Raw genomic sequence first — 21681 nt, 5'->3', positions numbered from 1 at the left:
GCAGCTAACTGACGGCTTCTGCTATAATGGTTCAAGATGCTTTTTTGAGACTTTTTTTTTTTTTGAGACGGAGTCTCGCTCTGTCGCCCAGGCTGGAGTGCAGTGGCCGGATCTCAGCTCACTGCAAGCTCCGCCTCCTGGGTTCCCGCCATTCTCCTGCCTCAGCCTCCCGAGTAGCTGGGACTACAGGCGCCCGCCACCTCGCCCGGCTAAGTTTTTGTATTTTTAGTAGAGATGGGGTTTCACCGTGTTAGCCAGGATGGTCTCGATCTCCTGACCTCGTGATCCGCCCGTCTCGGCCTCCCAAAGTGCTGGGATTACAGGCTTGAGCCACCGTCCCCGGCCTAGAGACTGTTGATTACTCAGAGAAATACTTTGGGGGAGCCAAAAAAATACTTTCATGGCTCTCAATATGTGCCAGGCAACATACTAAACACGCTACACATATTAACTCATTTATAACTCCCGATACTCATATGAGACAGGTCACATTATTATCCATATTTTATGCTGCAGGAAATTGAGGCACACAGAGGTTACGTAATTTCTCCACGGTCACACAGTTAGTAAATGGTGAAGCTGGGATTTGAATTCAGGCAGTATGGCTCCAGTTTTCCTACCCTCTGTGCTCGGTGAGGCTATATTTAAGATAATAAGCAACCCTTTTTTAACTTTATTTTTGAGGTAGGGTCTCACGCTGTAACCCAGGCTGGAGTGTGGTGGTAGAATCTCGGCTCACTGCCGCCTCTGCCACCCAGTAGCTGTGACCACAGGCGCTCACCACCACACCTGGCTAATTTTTTGTGTTTTTGGTAGAGATGGGGTTTTGCCATGTTTCCCAGGCTGGTCTCCAACTCCTGACCTCAGGTGATCTGCCCATCTTGGCTTCTCAAAGTGCTGGGATTACAGGCGTGGGCCATCACACTTGGCCCCTTTTATAACTTTAAAAATAATTTTTTCATAGGTGGTTTTCAATGGCCTAGATAATAGATAACCTTATCTTTCAGAAAACAAGTAAACAATGGAACTTTATGAAAACAAACTGACATCAAACAATACTAAAATGTCAAATGATATTCATGGTCATGAATCTCCTCTGTGAACTAAGGGAGTTAAATTAGATGATCTTTCAAATCCCTCCTGGGTGTAATAACCCATGACTGTATTTATTAGCAAGAAAAATGGGTTTTGTATCCTGTACTAGAAATGATAAAATTATTTCTTCCACCAATCATTTCCTTCCTAACCTCACACCGTTTTTTTTTGTTTTTTTTTTTTGAGGCAATGTCTTGCTCTGTTGTCCATTCTGAAGTGCAGTGGCACAAACAGCTCACTGCAGCCTCAATCTTCCTGGCTCAAGTGATCCTCCCATCTCAGCCTCCTGAGTAGCTGGGACTACAGACACGTGCTCTCATGCCCGGCTAATATTTTTATCTTTTGTAGAGATGGGGTCTCCCCATGTTGCCCAGGCTGGTCTCAAACTCTTGGGCTCAAGTGATCTGCCCACCTCCACCCACACTTTATTATTAGGTTGGTGCAAACATAATTATTAGAGAAACTTCCATGTGGGCCCGAACAGTACACTCTCACCCCAGCCCAGTTGGTTGGAGCAGGGGAAGATGGCTCTCCCTTGTTAGGCCAATCAAATTCTCTTGAGTTTGGAATTGGTGCTCCAAAATTCTAGTCCCCTCTTGACTGCATGCGTTGGGAGGTCATGTAGGCCTCTGCTGGCCATTTTCCACCACGTGCTGGAAGAGCAGAAAAGGCAGCTATGTAGGGTGAGGAGGGAAGAGACCCTAGAGAAGAGAGGAGTCTTGATCCTGCTGCCCCTGGAGACTGGATGACAGGATGGGACTGGAAGGGCAGTGTGGCTGCCTATTTCCCAAATCCTTTCTCACTCCTGATTCCAGGCCTCTATGTGGCCTGACAACATCATCTGACCAGGGGCCCCACAGAAGACACCATGTGTCCTTTCAGTAAATCCCCACTTGTGTTTGCTTGGTCGAGTTTGAGTGGGATTATTACTTGCAGCCAAGCACATAAAATGCATGGGTGCAGCTGGTTTCCAGCACCTCTGGCTGTAGCCACAAGGTGAACAGTGAGCAATTTTCCTTTAGCTGAGCTAGCTGAGCCATTCTGCAACATCTGACATGAATTGTTTTTCTGGGATGATCTGGGCATTACAGTGAAATCAGCTAAAGGAAGGAATGTATCAAAAACTAGGAATTGCTGTGCAGATGATATTAAAAGAGATTGTGAGCGACCTGCTAGCCAGCTGGCTGACTGAAGGCTTTGGCCTGGGGTCTGAGGCTAGTTTGCAGGTTTAATTTGGAGGTGAGCACACTTGATTGTTTTCAGGTTACCCAGGCTTACTGTGCTTTGGAGAATTGATTCACAACCAACAAACTTGTGAGAAACTCATGGATCAGCCCACAGGCCAGCGTCCTAATGCGCAGGGAGATGCCTGTGTTGTTCAGAGCATTAGGTCTCAACCGTGCGCAGGGGGCGCCCCTGGTAACACAGGGAACTTCCCTGTGCCAGGCACTTGGCCAGTCCCTGTGCAACACTCTCCAGCCTTGTGCTGTGCTCTGTCCCTCTTGCTCTTGATACCATAGATGCCTTGGCTGGAGCTGGCTGGAGCTTGTCAGGCATACTTGCATATAATTAAATAAAAAGATATAAATGGAATCAAGTCCCAGAAGAAACAGTTAAAGAAGTCAAACGTGGCTGCTTCTGGGAGCATAATGAAGGGGTGAAAAGGGACAGCAGCAGGGACCTGCTTTCACTGTAAGCTTTTTACTACCCTGATTTTTTTGTAACCGTGTGCATATATTACACAGATACAAACAAATAAACGATGACTATCATACCCAGATCCTTCTCCTAAAATAGTGTCTATTATGCCTTAATGCCAGCCTGGATTCTCTCTCCTGTGTTACTGACACAGATCCTAATAGTCTCATTCCATTTACTCTGCTTGCTTGTAAGAGCACAGGCCTATGTTGTAATTTATTTCCTTTAGAAGCATTCATTTTTGCTCGCTTATTTATTGAATTGCTATGTGCAAGGCATTTCTACATGAAACAGTAACCATGTGATTGCACACTTTGTCCTGTATTGGCTAATTATTATGTAATCAATATAGTCATTTGGAGTTGGCCATTTTGAGAATGTACATATTCTAAAGAAACTTTAAAAATGTGGCTTTCCAAATAAATGTCTATGCCAGTCTTTAAAATGTTTCCTTATTTCCTCTGCTTTGTTCCAGCACTGGCAGGTTGAAGGCAGAAAGCACATCTGAAGCCGGAAGAAATGCTGTCTGAACAATTTGTTCATCCATTCATTAAAAAATGTATCGATCATCTATTATATGCCTGGTAGAGTATGACACAAAGTGGGTAGAACACACAGGACATGGTCTTCACCCTTAGGAAATGTAAGTTCTTGCAGGGTATTTTTTGAGGGGAAGGTAGCTTGCATTTTTACACTAAAAAAAATCATTACCTCCTCAGCTGTTCGCTGCAGCATCCCTTTGTATAGGATTTAGTAAAAACTTGTTTTGCAAATGTATGCTATCCACACAACTTTGCAGGACAACATCGAAGGCCCAGATTCTCAGTATCTTTTTCTGCTGCCCTGCTCCTGAGGGTTCTGCCGTGTCCCGGTCACTGAGACCCGGAGAGCCTCTGGGACCCTGGGAGCAGAGGGCTGGGGAGGGGCGCACTTGCAGTCTGAGCACAGTATGTGGAGGCTGCTATGCCCATCCCTCCTCCACGGCAAATGTGGGCACTGAAAGTCAGCTTTGCAGAAACCCACTTTCAGGAGCCCGAGGCCTGAAGATGACAATTCCAGGCTGGCTTAGCTTCAAAATAGGTATTATTTTCCCTCTGTTTGCCACGTTGTCTACTTGTTTGGGACAAAAGTCAGCAGCACAAGGTCAGCAGCTAACATATCTGGACAATCATTGCTAAGGCTTGCTAAGGGAATGGGTTGAAATTGTCATTAGCAGGGCTGAACATGAGGACACATGCCTTCCACATGTTTCTAAAAATGGCCTTGATCATGAAGACATCTCCTTGGTTTTGAACTATTTTTACAACTCTAGGTAAAACCCCAAGCCCCAGCGAGCCTTTCTTGGTATACATTAGTTATCCTTAATTAAATAAATGGTTTCCAGATAGAAGCAGATACACAAAAACTTTTATTAAGTGGAAGTTAGACTTACTTCATGGTAATTAACCAGTTACAAGTGCATTTAAATTCATGTGTGTAGACACTGTAGAAGTCAAAATGGTCTTTTGAAAGTCCAGTGTTCTGGCTCTGTGCCAGTGCAACCCCAGGTAGAACCATCCACAAAGTAAGTACAGGTCAACGATGATATCAGACTAGATTGGCAACACCATATTCATTGTTACAAGCATTACAGAACAGAAAAGTCCAAGGACCAGAAGACGATTACTAAAGTGATTCTTACTATAAGCCTTTTCTTCTACTTAAATGCTTCCAGAGGACCAGTGTAGCAAATCCTCAACTCTGGGGGGGACAGAGCCACTTCTGCATTTTACACTTAAATGGGCCACAGAAACTGTAAACATTTGGTGGTCTCTTGATGCCCATTTCAAGTAGATGCCAGCTGTCCCCTTGGGAAAGTGCAGTTTAACTGGTGTGAACATTGAACATTGTACATCTTCGATCTGAAAATTTCCTTCTGTTTCAATTAGCACCAGTTTATTTAAAAATATTTTTCCTGGTGTTAAATATTTAGGAAACATTTTTTTTAAACAAACACACAAAGTCCAAAACAATGGAAAGCAACAGAAATTCAAAAAATTGTTTTAGAGAATAGCATTTAGAAAAACAAATGATTTAAACATTCAACAAATCTATGTACAATGTGCCAGAAGCTGGCAAGGAGCATGGCTGAGGAACAGTCAGGTAAAAGGTTTATCAACCTGAACCTCCACAGGCTGTATTTACAGTCAGATAGGTATTCAGAAATGTGTATCAGAACATCTGGATTTGGCTAAAAATCATATAAAAAGACACATTGCCCCTCCCCCAATAACTTCTAATTAGGTAGCAAACAATCCAGTATAACCTTAAGTACAGGTTTAGAAATGTGTGTGTGTGTGTTTTCCCCCCGTCCCCGTATTTTACAAACAGTTGAGAAACTTTCTCAATGGACACTGAAGAGAACCAGAATGGCAGAGAGATGGAGTTATTTCCACATTGTCAGATGAAGGAAAAGATATTTTTTCATGCTGAGGAATACTGATTAAAGAGAGAAGGCAAATTATTAGGGGAAAAGGTTTCATGAAAATATGAAATCAACAAAAGGGCTGAAGAAATTTGTGTATATTCTATGTAGACTTTCCAAAATATAAGTAATTTTGAAAAAAGATATGATTTGCCTTGCTGGACAGTATTTTCATATTTTGTTCTTTGAAACTATAACCGAAACCCCTTGAAGAATATTTTTTTTCTGGGATTGAGAATTAAACCCAACAGATAAAACCTATGCCATTTTTATCCAATGAAATATTCGTTCACTTCATGCAGTTTCATTTGCTTGTTAATCCAGTGTTACTAGAACTTTTAAACAACTGGGCACATTTTCTAACAGCCAACATTTCCCATTGATGCTTAAGGAGTAAAAAATAAACCATCTCCCATTTATTCATCTTAATGATGGAATTTTTTAGAGCCTGATGTTTCAGAGTAAAGTTTCAATCTTTAAAAACATCAAGTAGGAGAATATAGATGGGCTTCCCATATCCCCATAAGGATATGTATCCAAGTTTATTTTGAATAATTTGCAATTGTGGTAGGTAGCTATGCAAAAATTTACTTGGATTCGATACAAAATACATGCTACTCTTTGAAAATGCATAGTTTATAATTTTATACATTCATTCACTAATATTAAAGACTTTTGTTAAGCAAGTACTTACCTCTGAATGGTGGTAAGATTGTATTTCAAAAGATCTCTAAACATTGGACAGCCACCTAGCTTTTGAGTTAGCACTCAATGACATGTGAATGCCAGTCATTTTCACACGAGTGTCACGCAGGAAGGACTGCTGTTTTCTCTTCATTCCTTCTCCTTTACTTGTTTAGCAGGCACTAAAAAGCAATGCTTTCTACTGATTGCATTTCCACTAAATACCCCGTTTTAAATATTTAATAATTTCATTTTAATATTTTAGATTTAGTGTAGAAAATTCAGAAGATGGCTTAATTTTTAAAAGTTTCCTTAAACATTGTCATGGACTAAGGGCAACAGAGGTTTTGTGATTACTGTTGTTCTCTCTCCAGTCTTCTCATTTGATAAAATGACCGTAGGTCACTCGCAGTTGCATCTGATGATAGTCATGAACCCTTTGGGACCTAGCGATTTTTTCTTATCCTGAGTTCTTCTTCTAAGTATATAGGATTTTGATACACAAAACACTTTGGAAACTATTCTAGTGTCTGGTTATTCCAGAGAGCCTATGTTTAAATGGCTGATCACTGTCCAACCATTAATTACAAAAATAGGAATTTTAGGGTGTGTTGTAGGAAAATATTGATTCAGGGAATTTTTTTTTTTTTTAAACATGTATGACCCATATTCCTGGGTTAATTTACACCCAGGACATTTTCAGTTATTGAAGTCATGGGACTAGTATGTTTTGGAGATTTTTTAGTTCTTCCCTAAAAAGCTAAGTCTTTTCTAAAGCTTTCTACCAATGACCAAGGAGGTTCCCCGAACAGTCGGCCGACAGTGAAAGGAGGGGCTTTGCTATCATCACAGGTGTTGGTCACATCACAGCCATTGATTTCCAATAAGAAGAGTATGGAAAAAAGGTTTAAAAAGTAAAACAAGGGTTGTAATCTGCAAAGTTATGCATTGCCCCTCAACCTTTTTTGGGAGAGTATGGGTAGCTTATCATTAAACTCCACTGTAGATCCCTGAGGGGTATATTCACACTCTGGCAGCCGCTCTTCCTCTTTCCTCTCAGTCACAGCCATCTGTGCCCAAAACATAGGAAGGGGGCTCCAGTGGAGTGAGGGGCAAGTGCTTAACAACATGAGTGGACTGGAGTCCTCTTCTCTTTCCATAAATACGAAATTATAACAATTATACCCTGCAGGAGCCACTTCCTTTTCACATACTAAAGGCCAATTCTGCTTTCATGCTCTGTAATTGTGGGCAGAAGTCAGAGCCTGGAGTAATTAAACACGGAGCCCTCTTGCTCTGCCCTCACTGTCCCCTCCTAAAGTGGAACCCAGCTCACATTCCTGGTTCTGATCACTCTATTAGCCTCGCATGTGGAAAGGACCAGTAGGGTTGCTGACTTGCACAGCAGGCTTTGAGGCACAGTGAAAGGATTAGCTATCTGCCTTGTCATTCTTTACAGTGAGTCTGAACAAATCTTTTGTGATGAGCGTGGCTGGCTGTCTGCTAAGCCGCTCTCCTCATGATCACCTAAAACCGTTCAGACAGATGGAATATTTCCCCCGAAGGAAGGGGCTAGCCACATTGACTGAGCCTTACATCCCAGTCACAGTAATATTTATCCCCTTGCACCTTAATTTAAGAGAGAGAAAGCAGTACCACAGAAACAAGAATGTCCCATCAGGGGCTTTAGAATTGAAAAAACGTTAACAACAGCCTGGCCTCCAGCTCAGGGAAATGAGGGCAAAGGGATGGGTAATCTTTCAATAGCAAATTCACTGGGGCTTGCCAAGATGGGGGAAAGCAAGACTGGTAGCTGGAATGGGGACTGTTCTCTTTTAAGGCTCAGTTTCTTCTCTAGAGTGCTGGTTTTCCTTTTAAGTTAAGGATTGTAGAGAGAATTCAGAAGAAATAGATGAGCACCTTTGTTTTTTTCTGTTTGTTTAAAGCAAATTTCCTTCTTTAATGGTAGTCTCACTCCATCCCCCAGGTGCAGCGGTGCAATCTCGGCTCACTGCAACCTCTGCCTCCCGGGTTCAAGGGATTCCCCTGCCTCAGCCTCCCAAGTAGCTGGAATTACAGGTGTGCACCACCATGCCCAACTAATTTTTGTATTTTTAGTAAAGACAGGGTTTCACTCTTCTTCTGTTTTCACTCTTTCTTTCTTCCTCTGTTGGCCAGGCTGGTCTCGAACTCTGACCTCAAGTGATCCATCCGCCTTGGCCTCCCAAAGTGCTGGGATTACAGGCGTGAACCACTGCATCTGGCCAACTCTGGTTAATTTTCTGAATTAAAAATTTAGGGAAATGGCCCTAGCAAGATAATGTAATAGTTAGACTTGAGAATTAATTTTTAGTATTTTCATGATATAAATAAATCAAGGGGATCTTCTCTTTGGAAGTTGGTAGTTAATAACTATGTGGATGGTGCCTAACATGAAAGAACATTTTTAAAAAACAAGGACTACAGTTTAATCACCATCTCCACCTTCTTCCAAAATCTACAGTTACCTGCTTTTGGAACCATAGCTTTCTCTTTCTTTCTTTCTTCATGGGTCTTTCTACATCCTGTTATTGTCATGGCAATGGTGCTACCAATGATTCTTTTCCATCAGAAGAGGAAAGCACTAAACTGCTTCCTTCTCCAACACTGTATTACTTTAGAAACATAATAATAAGTATCATTCATCAAGAACCCTGTTCATGATGTAGGAGTCTGGCCAAAATGTTTTTTTTGAGACTCCTTCTAGCTCCATGACTCAACTGCCTGTGAATGACTTTACTCCAAACTCAAGATGTTACACCTGGTAAATTAATGGGAGAAAGGTAAGATGAAATCCATTCATATTTTGGACTGCTTTTTAATCATTCACAATGAAAGAAATCTCAGGCATTGCCAATGTCATTTAAATTGCATTCAGATTTAAACATGACTTAACCATATTACCAGGCGTTTCCAACTCTGAGTTTACAGTATGTTTTGATTTGATCATTACAGATTATAAATTTGAGCTGGTTTTAAAATTTCTGGCATTGACTTAAGTTTATATACATAGCAAATGTTGTATGCTAGCAGCAAAATAAATTTTCCCCAAGGAGTCAAAACTTTTACTCAGAACATATATTTAGCTAATAAGCTCCTATAATTAACTACCAAATTGGCTGAAATTTAGGGATTAGAGATCCGCTATAGTAAAGGGATTCATCTGGGGATAAATCAGTTTGCACTTGGCAACATGACTAACGGGTGGGCTCTTTATGTCTATGCTGAAAGGCCTGGACTGAAAAGATGGTTTGAGAACATGGTGGGTCCCTGGGTCTTCTTACGTCCCTAATCAGTCTGGAAGACTAAGGTCTGAGCCAGGCCTTTAATGAGCCCTTTCCCTCTTCCTTGCAAGCAGTACTGAGGCTGACTTAGGTTCAAGACTACTCTGGGTTGGCCTTGGAGGTGGGTATGTTGATTTAAAATATTCCTATTCTACACTGGGTTCTTACAGAGATCAAATGGAATAGTGTATGTGAACGAGACGGATTTTATTACATATGTGAAAAGGTCAGTGATTATCCCAGTACCATCAGGACTCTGATGTAAGATACAGTTTAAAATAACTTAGTCCATCTAAATGAAGGAAGCAACTTCTCATTTTTTCCATGACACATTTATTCCCATTTTGCTTTTGTCCTCAAAGATGCTAGAGTTTTGTATGTGGAAAAATCTCCTTTTGAGGTTAGTGGACACTCCGAAATAACCTAAATGCCTACCAGTTCTGAAGCAAGGCTTCTGCTGTATCATAGGTGAAGCAGGGGTAATTTGACACGGGAACAAAGACTCATGAGGCAGGATGGAGAGGGAAGGAGTGTGGGGAGGCTGGCAAAGGGCTTTGGCACAAGGAGGCAATGTGTGCTCGCTTCAAGCTTCAGAGGCTCCTGGCCACCTTCTCGGAAGGCACGAGGCTGCTCTTTGCCAGTCCCTCATCACAGTGGCCACGGTAGAAAACAGTAAGAAAATTAGGATAACAGTGATTCAATGCTTTGTGGGGCCCGGTCTGGGCAGGCCAAAAGGAGGCAGAGTGAGAGAGCTGGATAACTCAGCGTATCTCTATTCAAGTCTGCCATGAGAATGATATCCGGGGAGAAACGATCTCTTTCCCCTCTTTTATTTTAGTTGCCCAGATAGTGCCGACATGCGAGTTTGTGGGGCTGATGGATGAACCTGACAACTGTGGAATGTGAAATCCACTTTTCCTAACAGTTGAAACTGGGGGCCGCAGGCGGCACCTGCCTGTGTACAGCTTCTCTTTGGTCTGCATAGTGTTGGCCAAGAGTTTGAGTTAGTTGTCAACACTTACGTGTCAGGTAATATCCTATTTCCAAGTCAGAAGATCTAGCAGCCCTGGGCCTGATTTCTGCATGGTTCTGATTGTCTAGAGCTGAGTGTGGGTGCCCCTTCAAAGAGGGCATGTGTTCTCCAGTTCAACCTGGTCTTCACCATTCTTGTGTTCCTCTTTGCCTGATCCACATCAATCATTTACAGAACTTGCCTGGTCCTTCTGAGGCACTGACATTTGCAACCTCTCCTATATAGAATTAGGAATCTTTTGGAAAAGAGACTCATTTGGTTCAAAACCGCACAGCAATAAAAACTTCTTGGGGACTTTAACGCTAATAATGGAGACATTCCAAGGAGTGAAAACAGAGATTTGCAGGACTCCTCATCTTAAAGACCAGGAGCCAAGGCTGTACATGGCCTTCCCTAACTCTGTTCATTTCTAGTCCTCAAGTGTGCAGATTCTAAAGCCTATTTGAAACCAAGGTCCGAGTGACCTTCTGACCACCTCATAAGAGCTGCCCAACGGGTGTATGGCTGTTCTATCTCAGCTTTGCTTTTGATGTTATCTGCATACTTGGCTAATTAGGCTAGCTTCTGGATTACTACAATCTTAGAAAGAAAAGATGCTTTCTTGTTTTAACAGTGAGTGGGCTTGAAAAAACTGTACAGCATTATGAAATGGTTTTGGCAAAGCTCTAAGTTATTTGTGCAGTTTTAATAAACTCTTCACAACTCCCTTCTGTTTCCTGGTTCTTGGGAACGCAGTCACTTTCTGATCACAACCTCGTGTGCCTGCTAGTTCTTCACAGTGAAAAATCAAGCACTTGTTCTTTTTCTTTTTTTTTTTTTTTTTAAATTTTCTTTTTTCTTTTTTCCCTCCACTATATTTTGGAAGCACTTGTTCTTATGTGGAAATTACAGTTATATAGTTAGTGCTGAGGACAAAATTATTTTAAACACTACTGATCACCTAAGAATTCTATCTTTGGGCCTATCTACTATGATTTTAGGAATTTCCACCAAATGATACTTGCTGGTTAAATGCAAGTATCTGTGGTTCTGGTAGGTCAAGTGGTAAACTTGTCTTTGTGACACAGAATTTATCATTTTACACTAAAAAATTTATAAGAATATTTCTCCCATGGCCTATAAGCATATCTATTAACATTTTTTAGATTTAAAATATATAAAATGACTCTTCAGGCATCTTTTTCCATACTTTGAAAACACACCGTTAATGATAAAAGGAGTAGCTGTTGCTATCTTGATTCTCTTATAATACCCATTCCATCTGATCTGTATTTCTACCCTTGCTGCAGAGGGTTAATTAAAAAGATATGCATCAAAACATGTGCTTAAAAGAGACATAGCCCTTTGTTTGGTGAGCCGGAATTACTTATAATATTAACACTTCCTGTCTGGTAAAATACTATATTTTAAAAAATAAGCTACAATGTATAAAACCAAGGTCATTTCTCGCAAAATGTCTGTGTTCTTTGTGATTACAAAACACTGCATCTTGTAAAATATTTCCAGTTAACTTGAGAAGTAGAGTATTGATGCTTATTACCAAAGTGTCATGTCTCTTAGAACTGTAGAAGCCTAACCAGTATATTTCTTGTTTTATTTGGAAAATTAAGTTATAATTGTTTTTGTATTTAAAGATTACATTTTGCCACAACATATTACCATTGTGATTCTCAGACCCACAACAAAAGTTATAAAACATGAGATTGTCTTCAAAAAAAGGAACTATTTACAAAACAGGACCAGAAGTAAAATTCCCATTTTGGTTCCTGGTCCTATGACAGATATACCTTTTAAAGCATGTATATCATTGGATATGGGCTTTTTCAAAGTCAATCATAATAAGCAAACCAGTTGGTCTTAAATACATTTTATAGTTTCTTGCTCTATTGGTGTGCATTACTCAGTGATACAACTGGTACCTAAAAAAAGTGCTAATCTCATTTTATTTACTGACTTCAGGTTTGGCTAGTTACAATGCAAAAAAGACACAAGAAACAGTTCTGATATGGAGGAATCCTCACAGGTACGAGGAACAGGGACAGTCCATGCCGCTGGTAGGGCTACTTTCTTAGAGAAACGAAATTTCCAATTGACCCGTGTGCCCGGGGCATTCTCCAAAATGATTCACATTCTCATTCATATTCATGAATCCTGCTCTGTTTCCACTCATTTGTATGCACAAATTCTTCCCCAAGTTCACACAGGTCAGTGCTACAGAAGATGTGGTCGATAGCAATTCTACAGGGTCATGAGAAAAATCAGCACCTTGTCCACAAGAGTCCATGGAAGTTTGTTTGCTAACATGCTATTAAAGCAAAATGTACATCGTTTACGGCTTGCTTTCACCTACAGAATTCTGCTGATAGCGAATAAACAGTCATCCATTGGGTAATGATAAAAAGAACCAGAAAGGCTTTGTATTCACAATTACATTCAGAAAAAGCCTTACATGAGTCTAGGAATATCCCCCACCCGGCCCCCACCCCCAGGCATTGCGCCTGTGGTCCAAATATTAGCCTTAGGCTACGGGTCAGCTACGAACCGTTTTCCCAGGGCACTCCCCCACGCCTCACAAATGTCAGTACTGCCCAGTTCACGTAAATTTGTCTTGAAATGATACCATGTTCATTTGAAAAAAAAATTGTTCTGAGTAGAAAAGACTTTAGTGACAACAAAATTCTTCCTAGTTTTAGGAGTCTCCAGACCTATGTTTGCATGCCCTTTATTTTTCCCTGAGGAAATGAATATTATTTACAGTATTTTGCTACTATTCTCAAGGTATTCTCTCTTATATGTACAACTCTGGCCACTTTTCTCTGAACCTTTGCAAGTGAATGCTGCACTTTGGAGTCTGATGAAGGGGGAATACAGATTCAGCAGTGCCAGCTAATTCAGAACCCAGGGCTGCTTTCAAAAGTGTGGCTTAGTGTGACACCAGAAACAGCAGACTTAAAACTCCAGTGATCTTGAGATTTAATGGAGGACATTTCAGTTTTAAAAATCTTTTGCAACATATAGACATGTGGCTATCTCTTTGAAAAGTTTTTAGAAAGGTCAAGAATTGTGTCATTCTCTATTGAAAATTTTCATCTGCAATATGGTTATGTTCAGGCGGGAACTGTCTAACGAAAGGGCACCTTGTTGGTGCCTGGAGCTGCCGCTGGGCACTTTGCAGCTAAGCGCACACATTCTTGGTCAGAAACCCACGGCTTTTTTCCTGACACTGGCTTTTGCCAACCAAGGGAGAAAACTTTTCAGCTAGTGTGGTGGAGAGAAGTCCGTATCTGCTAGAGATGGCCCGCTCGGGCTGGGCACAGCAGCTCTGCACCCTTGGCCAGAGGTACTTCCCTTCAGGTCATTCTCTCCTTGCCTCAGGCAGCTGCTCCCAGAGGAGACAATGGCAGCTCCCTGGGAGGTGCTCAGGGATGGTGACCACTAGCTGATCAGCACCAAGAAGATGAGCAAGAGCCAGGTGTCCACAGACCTATTTTACCTCCCCCCCGACCCCCTTGCTACCTGTGTGTTTTCTCCAGGTTGTCACACTGCCTCCCACCAGTGCAGCACACATCTTCCGGGAAGGCCCAAGGCTTAACACCACTGCCTGCTGGCCACTCTGTTTCGTCACTGTCTGGAGAATGTCCTGTCAGTCACTATGAAATGACTTCTTTGGAGAGAGATGAGAAAACTTTTCTGAAGGTTGGGGTGTCAAAGGAGAAAAAAAATCAAAAGGCTCCATCATGCCTAACTTAGAAATATTTCGGGACCAGAATCCATTGTTTTGCATGTCTTTTGCACAGACAGGCCTCCTCTGAGCTCCCTGCGGTGGCCAGGGCTCCAGTTCCGCCGCCAGCCTGCTGTGGGAGCAGTCTGCCCAGCCCTCCCCCTCCTCCCAGCCAAACGAACACATACAGAGAACTTGGTTCCACAGCGATGGCATCCAACGAATGTCTGGCTCATTTGGCACTTCATTTAGTTCCAAAATATAACAAAATAAAGCTACATTAAAAAAAAAAAACAACCTAACTTGCATGATCAGCGGTGTATACTGGAATTCATAGCTTTCAGGGTGGCCTGTAAGGAGTATAATCCCTTTTCTTCAAGACCAGCCACCTGTGGTCTACTAGTTATTCCATGCATTGGTCCAGGGAATATGTGTCTGTGTCTAGGAAGGTACTGTGAGGGTCTGTCTGCACCTGAAGCCAGAAAAGAAACTACACAGAGCCCTGGGCTATCAGGCAGAAAGGAGCCCCAACTTGGGCAGGAGGCACAGAACTATGTGAAAAACACTTTAGAAAGGAGAAAAGATCCCAGGGAACCTACATTCAGCTTTATAGTTCTGCTTACACCTGTGCACTGGCTGCACACTAGGTAAGGACTGAGCTTGGCTCAGCTAAGCTGGAGCTCAGCACTACTCATGGGATATATATCTGGGGGTGAAAGCCACGGGGCTTTGCTCCAGGACTGCTCCATAGCAAAGATCTCTCCCTCCTTGTGTTTCAAAGTTCTGGGATGGGGGATGGATTTTATACTTCATTACTTGAATCTTTTTCTATTAGTAACAGTCCCACGATCAAGGGCCAGAGAGCTTTGCTGAAGAGAAAAACCTCTGGTCCAGGAGTATACCCTATCATTTAAATACATGGTGAACTTGCTTAAACAGGTGACCAGCTCTGGCCTCCCAAGGCCATTGGGCAATATGGCCATGGCTCAGGGCTTCCTGGACCAGCCAGAGCATCATCTCACATCAGTGGTGCTGCATGGGGGGTGACAGGACACCAGGAGGAGAAAGGACATGCTAGAGTAGAAGAAACAAACACATTTCTGCATTTTAAAAAATGTCATTTCCTGGCTGACCTTGTAAGTCTAAAACATACAGTATTGCTGGTGCTGTGACTAGTACTGATTGGTAATCAAGATGCAAAATTAGATGAAGCTCTTTTACTCTTCTCCTAAAATAAATGTTTTTAAAGAAACAAATAAATGAAGAAAAAACCAGGATCTCTTCCAAGGAATAATTTTTAAAAATTTATATGAAAGTTTAAGAAATAAAAGTCCCATAATATGTGAATGCACAGATCGTGGATGTTGCGCTGTAGAACCTCCTTATACTTTCTTTTGCTTGTATATAAAAAGAATATGTCATTACTAGATGACTTCTCTCTATGCTTAAAAAAGTGTATGTACAATCTCTAGACATATATTAAACTTTCCTCTGTGCAATTTCATTTAACATTCCTATGGCTGATCCCATGTCCCCTGTCCCTATACAGTGCCTCCTATAAGGTGCTCTTCCTACTTTGCATAGGTATAGGAGAAATAACTCTTTAGCAGGGCAATTGAGAGTAGGGTAGATAGAGAATGAGCTTATTTATAGGGCTTGACGACTCCCCTCTCCCCACCACTATCCTCCAAACAAGCAAACAAGCAAGTTACAAAGTCCAGTAAATGGAACACAGTGCAAGCCCTGGCCCTACTAAATTAAGAAATTCCTATACCTATATGCATTTTCCTTTTGATGTTCTGTATGTTCCCTTTTGAGCGAATTCTTAAATGAATAGCTCCAATATTTTTATAAGAAAAAATTAAGGTTTGACAACCTTCCATTTACTCACATGTTTATATTGTTCATTAACTCAGCTCCCAGACATGCTAAAGCATAAAACCTATAAAAGTGCACTCAGAATGGAAGTGGTTTGTCGACCTAACATGACTTTCTGAAAAGGTGGGGCCATGTGGGCTGTGCTCTGCTATCTAAAGCAAACCTGCTGGGACGGTTTGAAGTTCTCTACCTCTTCTGAAATCAGTCAGTGGTGGAGCTTGGAGAGAAGGAAAATGACCCATTAACCTGGCTACAATCTTGACAGACAAGCAGTAACAAATAGCTCTGAGTTGCCATTTGTGTCACATCCCTGAAAGAAGCATCGAGGCTTACCCAGATGGCTACAGGTGCCAGTTCTTGACTGAGTTGTGGCAGGTAGAGAGTAAAATTAGCTGTGCTGCCTCAGGGGAAGAGCTTCTTATGGATCCAAGGAAGACTCCTAGATGTTTCCCAACAGTGACAGCTGGACTTCCTGAACTCAGCGTGGGGCTGAAGTCTGCTGGTGATTTCCGTGGACAATCGCTTCTCGAGTTTATGCCATCTGGGGGCCCTACAAGCTAACAGCTCTACCATGGTTCAGTTTGGGGTCATTCTTAAAAACAAAACAAACAAAAAGACATAGAAAAGATGTCCAGAGTGCTGCGCTTTCTTGCAACACATCCTGACATATACTGCTCCAAGAAGTCAAATGGAAAATAGGGAAAAGATTATTCACAACAAAAGTAGGTATTGTTCTTTGTACAAATGCTACTGAATAACCTGTAGCTTGTTTTTTAAGTGTCAAAAAAATCTTGGAAATGGCATAATTCAGAAAGCTTATCAAAATTTGCCTCCTTTCTAAGTAAAATGGGCTTTGTTGGTTCAATTGCTACAGAAGTCTACAGTTTTAAATCTAGACATACAGCAAAAAAGCTGACTTTTCTTTTGAAGGAAAAAAGCTAGTTATAGCTGTTCCAGGCTGGGTTCTCAGTAAGAGCAACTTTCTTTTGTCATAGGTGGTAACTTAAACAATTTTTCTGTGTTTTTGCTGTTATTCCTCCAAGGTTCCTGAAAGGGCTTTTCCCAGCTTCAACTGTGTTTTATTCAGTAGGAAAAGCTCTTTCCAACACCAGGAGTGGGAAGCCAGGGCAGGAGCAGCTCAGGCCCCTCTGCCTGGGGGTCTCTCAGTCGAGGAACCTCTGGCAGGCCTTCTTCCAGCGGCAGGCGGTACACCACATGTCTCGGTTCTCCATCCCGTACACCTTCCGACATTTTTTGCCCTCTCCCCTGGGCTTCCTGTAAGACAGACGAGGAAGGTTAGTTTAGTGGGAGGAATTCCATGGGCATTCTATGGACAGCTCAAAATCCCTTGAAAGAGTGAGGGGGAAAAAAAAAGGCTGGCCATGGTGGCTCATGCCTGTAATCCCAGCACTTTGTGAGGCGGAGGTGGGCAGATCACCAGAGGTCAGCAGTTTGAGACCAGCCTGCTCAACATGGTGAAACTGTCTCTACTAAAAACACACAAAAATTAGCCAGGCATGATGGCAGGCACCTGCAATCCCAGCTACTCAGGAGGCTGAGGCAGGTGAATCACTTGAACCCGGGAGGCGGAGGTTGCAGTGAGTCGAGATGGCGCCACTGCACTCCAGCCTGGGAGACAGGGCAACTTCTCTCTAAGTTCAGACTCTAATATGTGCTGGTTGTTTTCACAGCCACTCAACTGTTAAAATTTGCTACCATATCCCTTAGGCTTCTATTTGTCTACTTGTGGACATGTCCATTTGGGCATCTTCATAAAACTGAATTAAATAAGTAAACACAAGAAATGCCAGTAGAGAGCAACATTGCTCTTTCAAGTTTTAAAACAGGTACTTTCAAATGCTCCCTCCATTCTCAATTTCTAGTACAGCAGTCCCTGCTAAGGGTGGGGAATATGTTCCAAGACCCCCAGTGGATGCCTGAAACTGCAGATAGTACAAACCCTATATATATACTATGCATGAATTTCTTTTTCTTTCTTTACAGTTTCATGGATTGAAGATTAATTCTTACTGTCGATTTTTGCAACCTCAAAACCTCAAGAAAAAACAATTTTTTTCTTTCTTTGTTAAGTTGAAAACTTTCACCTTTTCACTTAAAGGAAGCACTTTACGGCTTGTCTTTGGCATATCTGAATTAAAGCCTCACCACTCTTGCACTTTGGGTCCATCATTAAATAAAAGAAGGGTTACTTGAACATAAGCACAGTTTGTAACAGTCAATCTAATGGGCGAGTAGTGTAGACAGTGTTAGTGGATACACTAAACAAGGGATAACATTCATCCCAGGCAGGATGGAGCTGGATGGCACGAAATTTCATTACACGACTCAGAATGGTTTGCAATTTCAAACTTAGGAATCATTTATTTCTGGAATTCTCCATTAAGCATTTTTGGACCACAATTGACTTCGGGTAACTGAAACCACAGAAAGTAAAACTGTGGATAAAAGGGGACTACTGTATTTTGGTTAAGGAACTTCTGGGGAGATTGTTCTTGATCTGCATTAAAAATTGTATCTTATAGTTCATTTAATATAGAGATTAATACAACATGGCTCTAAGTAGACCCAATAATCACCATTACCTATTCTGTAAAAACAAAACAAAACAACAAAAACCCAAAACCTTACTGTAAATTATTACCCCCTAAAACAACAAATCTTCATTAATAGGTAATGGATGGGAAAAACCACAGGAAAAAAAGAAAGGGAGTTTTGTCAATTGTGGAGAAATTTTATAGAAGATCATCTCTCAGGGTTCTCTCTGCTGTTCTGTTTTACAGTTAATTCCCTTGTGGTGAAGTATGTGGAGTTTTAAGCTGTCGTACCTTAGGCTGACTGTGCCTCTGGGAGGGGAGGACAGGACCGTGTGCGCATGCTGTCTCTGCTCTCCTGTGCCCACCGGATGATGATGTGTGGGTGACACCTGGTGAATACATGGAAAACAAAGTTGATGGGGCAGGTTCTCCACCCATGCAGTTAGTTAGCTTTTGCTATGTGGACACTGGTCCTTGACCATTAGAAGCAGAGATGAGGCCGGGCACGGTGGCTCACACCTGTAATCCCAGAACTTTGGGAGGTCGAGGTGGGTGGAGCACTTGTGGTCAGGAGTTCAATCAGCCTGGCCAACATGGTGAAACACTGTCTCTACCAAAAAGTACAAAAATTACCCAAGCTTGGGAGTGTGTGCCTGTAGTCCCAGCTACTTGGGGGGCTGAGGCAGAATTGTTTGAATCCCAGGGCGGAGACTGCAGTGAGCTGAGATCGCGCCACTGCACTCTAGCCTGGGTGACAGAGTGAGATCCTGTCTCGCAAAAAAAAAAAGAAAAGAAAAAAAGAAGCACAGATGCTTTCCTCACAGAGACGACACATTAAAATGGAGGAGGGCTGCTTATGGCAGAATTAAAATGTATTCCCAAACAGAGAAGACCCACCAATAGCCAATATCTCAAACATTTTTTACTTCGTATCTATGCATTTCAAGTGGCTCATAATACCATATTTTCACTTGAATAATATTTTAAACCTTAAAGTACATTCCTGTCTATTTCTTTTAATCCTCATGAACCCTGTCAAGTAGGGCAAGGCTCACGATTCCCTTTTTAGAAGATGAAACATACCTAGAGAGGTTAAGAGATTTATGATTATGTAGCTAGTAAGCGACAATGACACAATGCAGGTCTAGGCCTTCTGTTAGCTCTAGTGGATCAATCACAGCCACTAAATACATGGATTCTTGTATAAAACACCCCCTCAGCAGACTCTCAGGTCCAAACAGGAAGGAATAAAGGCAAGAGGCAGAGAGCCTGAGCAAATCAAGAACATATGCCATCCACCGAACACTTACTGAGCGCTCACTATGTGCCAGGTACACCAACAGCAGCTTTAATCTTCACAACGACCCCACATAGTATTACTATTGTTCCCATTTTATAGATTAGGAAACCAAGGCAGATGGAGGTTAAGTAACTTGCCAAAGGTCACGGCATGTGTCATGGTAGAGCCAGGGCTGTGCTGCAGCTCTCCCTGGCACCAGGACGTGTGTTTAACTCTGTTGCTCTTCTGTCCCTCATATCATAGAGAAGGACCCCTGCTGTCCTCAGTCCCTTCCGGATTACTCAATTCAGCCCTTTGCATCACCTGCTCTCGTAACACTAAATAATGTCCCCAGCTTCTGGAATTCTTAAAAGCTGCAACAAATTAATTTTTTTTGACAAAGGAAAAAGAATGTTTCAACTAATTAATCAGTATTGCCATATATGGGAGGGCAGACATTTAATAAATTTAAAAACCTAGGAGCCAACGTGGTCATAGGAATAGCATTGTCAATTAAAAGTCATGGGAGCGTTCCCTAGACATTCTTAGAGAATTGCTGTTCTCCAGTACAGGTATTAGTACTTTCTCTTCTCTTTCGACATAAAGGAATGCACGGGATACAGTTTGGATGTGTGCCCCTGCCCGAATTTCATGGTGAAATGGAATCCCCAATGCTGGAGGTGGGGCCTGGTGGGAGGTGTGTGGATCGTGGGGATGGATCCCTCATGAATGGCTTGGACCATTCTCTTGGTGATATGTGACCTCTCACTCTTGAGTTTACATAAGACCGTGGTGGTTTTATGCCCATTCCTGCTTCATACATGACGTGCCTGCTCCTGCTTCACCTTCCACCATGAGTAAATGCTCCCTGAGGCCTCCCCAGAAGCAGATGCCACTGTGCTTCCTGTACAGCCTGCAGAGCCAATTAAACCTCTTTTCTTTATAACTTACCCTGTCTCCGGTATTTCTTTACAGTAATGTAAGAATGGCCTAATAAAGATCATCAGTGTTATTTTCCCAGACATTAATTTTAATGCTATGGTTTGAATGTTTGTCCCCTCCAAAACTCTTGTTGAAACTCACTTGTCATTATAATAGTATTAAGAGGTGGGGCCCTTAAGAGGTGATTAGGCTCTGAGGGCTCCACTCCCATGGGTGGGATTAGTGTTCTACAAGGGCCAGTCTGGCCCCCTTACCCTCTCACCTTCTGCCATGTGATGATGCAGCATAAAGGCCCTCACAGAGGCTGGCATGTTGATGTTGGACTCCCCCGCCTCCAGGTTGTTAGTCAGTAAATTTCTGTTCATTACAAATTACCCAGTCTAAAATATTCTGTTATAGCAGCACAAAACTTAGACATTTAAAAAATTACACAGGGAGGGCCAGGAGTGGTGGCTTACACCTGCAATCCTAGCACTTTGGGAGGCCAAGGTGGGCAGATCACTTGAGTCCAGGTGTTTGAACCCAGTCTGGGCAACATGGTGAAACCCCATCTCTACTAAAAATACACAAATTAGCCAGATTGGTGATGTGCACCTATAGTCCCAGCTACTCAGGAGGCTGAAGTGGGAGGATCACCCGAGTGTGGAGAGTTCAAGGCAGCAGTGAGTCGAGATTGTGCCACTGCACTCTAGCCTGGGCAACAGAGTGAGACGCGTCTCAAAAAAAAAAAAAAAAATTATACAGGTAAGTAAAAAAATCTAACATTTGGAGCCATTGTTGCCATGAGTTTGTATTATTCTATACCACTGGTCTTCCTGCTAAAGTTGGGTGGAGCAAGGGCCAGCAGAGGTAACATTCAGAGTTTTTAAAAATAAAAGCTTTGGAGTTCAGTGCATTCATTTCATGTGTATAGATACGCAGCTTCCTCCAAGAGCAGAATCCTCCTCGCCCCATCTCATAATGGCTTTGGTTTTGTACAGGATGAATAACAGCAAACTAGAGGGAGTGA

The 21681-nt window shown here is 42.2% G+C and overlaps 1 protein-coding gene and 1 long non-coding RNA gene across 4 annotated transcripts in view; one reads left to right on the top strand and one right to left on the bottom strand.

Annotated features, from left to right (window-relative positions):
- LOC105483528 (uncharacterized) overlaps positions 1–3539 on the top strand; it is a 28134-nt gene extending 24595 nt beyond the window's left edge. The window contains exon 4 of the long non-coding RNA XR_988370.2: positions 3269–3539. This is a non-coding gene — a long non-coding RNA (uncharacterized lncRNA). The remainder of the gene's footprint in view (positions 1–3268) is intronic.
- Positions 3540–4183: 644 nt separating this feature from the next.
- LOC105483530 (zinc finger protein 704) overlaps positions 4184–21681 on the bottom strand; it is a 300235-nt gene continuing 282737 nt past the window's right edge. For all 3 annotated transcript variants that reach the window (XM_071068065.1, XM_011744409.2, XM_011744410.3), the window contains exons 8-9: positions 18743–18840; positions 4184–17171 (exon numbers count right to left, since the gene is read on the bottom strand). In XM_071068065.1, coding sequence (XP_070924166.1) covers positions 17060–17171; positions 18743–18840 — 210 coding nt within the window. In that variant the 3' untranslated portion in view covers positions 4184–17059. The remainder of the gene's footprint in view (positions 17172–18742; positions 18841–21681) is intronic.

The sequence above is a fragment of the Macaca nemestrina genome, chromosome 8 (assembly GCF_043159975.1).
Source record: "Macaca nemestrina isolate mMacNem1 chromosome 8, mMacNem.hap1, whole genome shotgun sequence".
Lineage (NCBI taxonomy): Eukaryota > Metazoa > Chordata > Mammalia > Primates > Cercopithecidae > Macaca > Macaca nemestrina.
The sequence above is the reverse complement of the archived record's forward strand: the minus strand, read 5'-3'. Positions and strand labels throughout refer to the sequence as shown.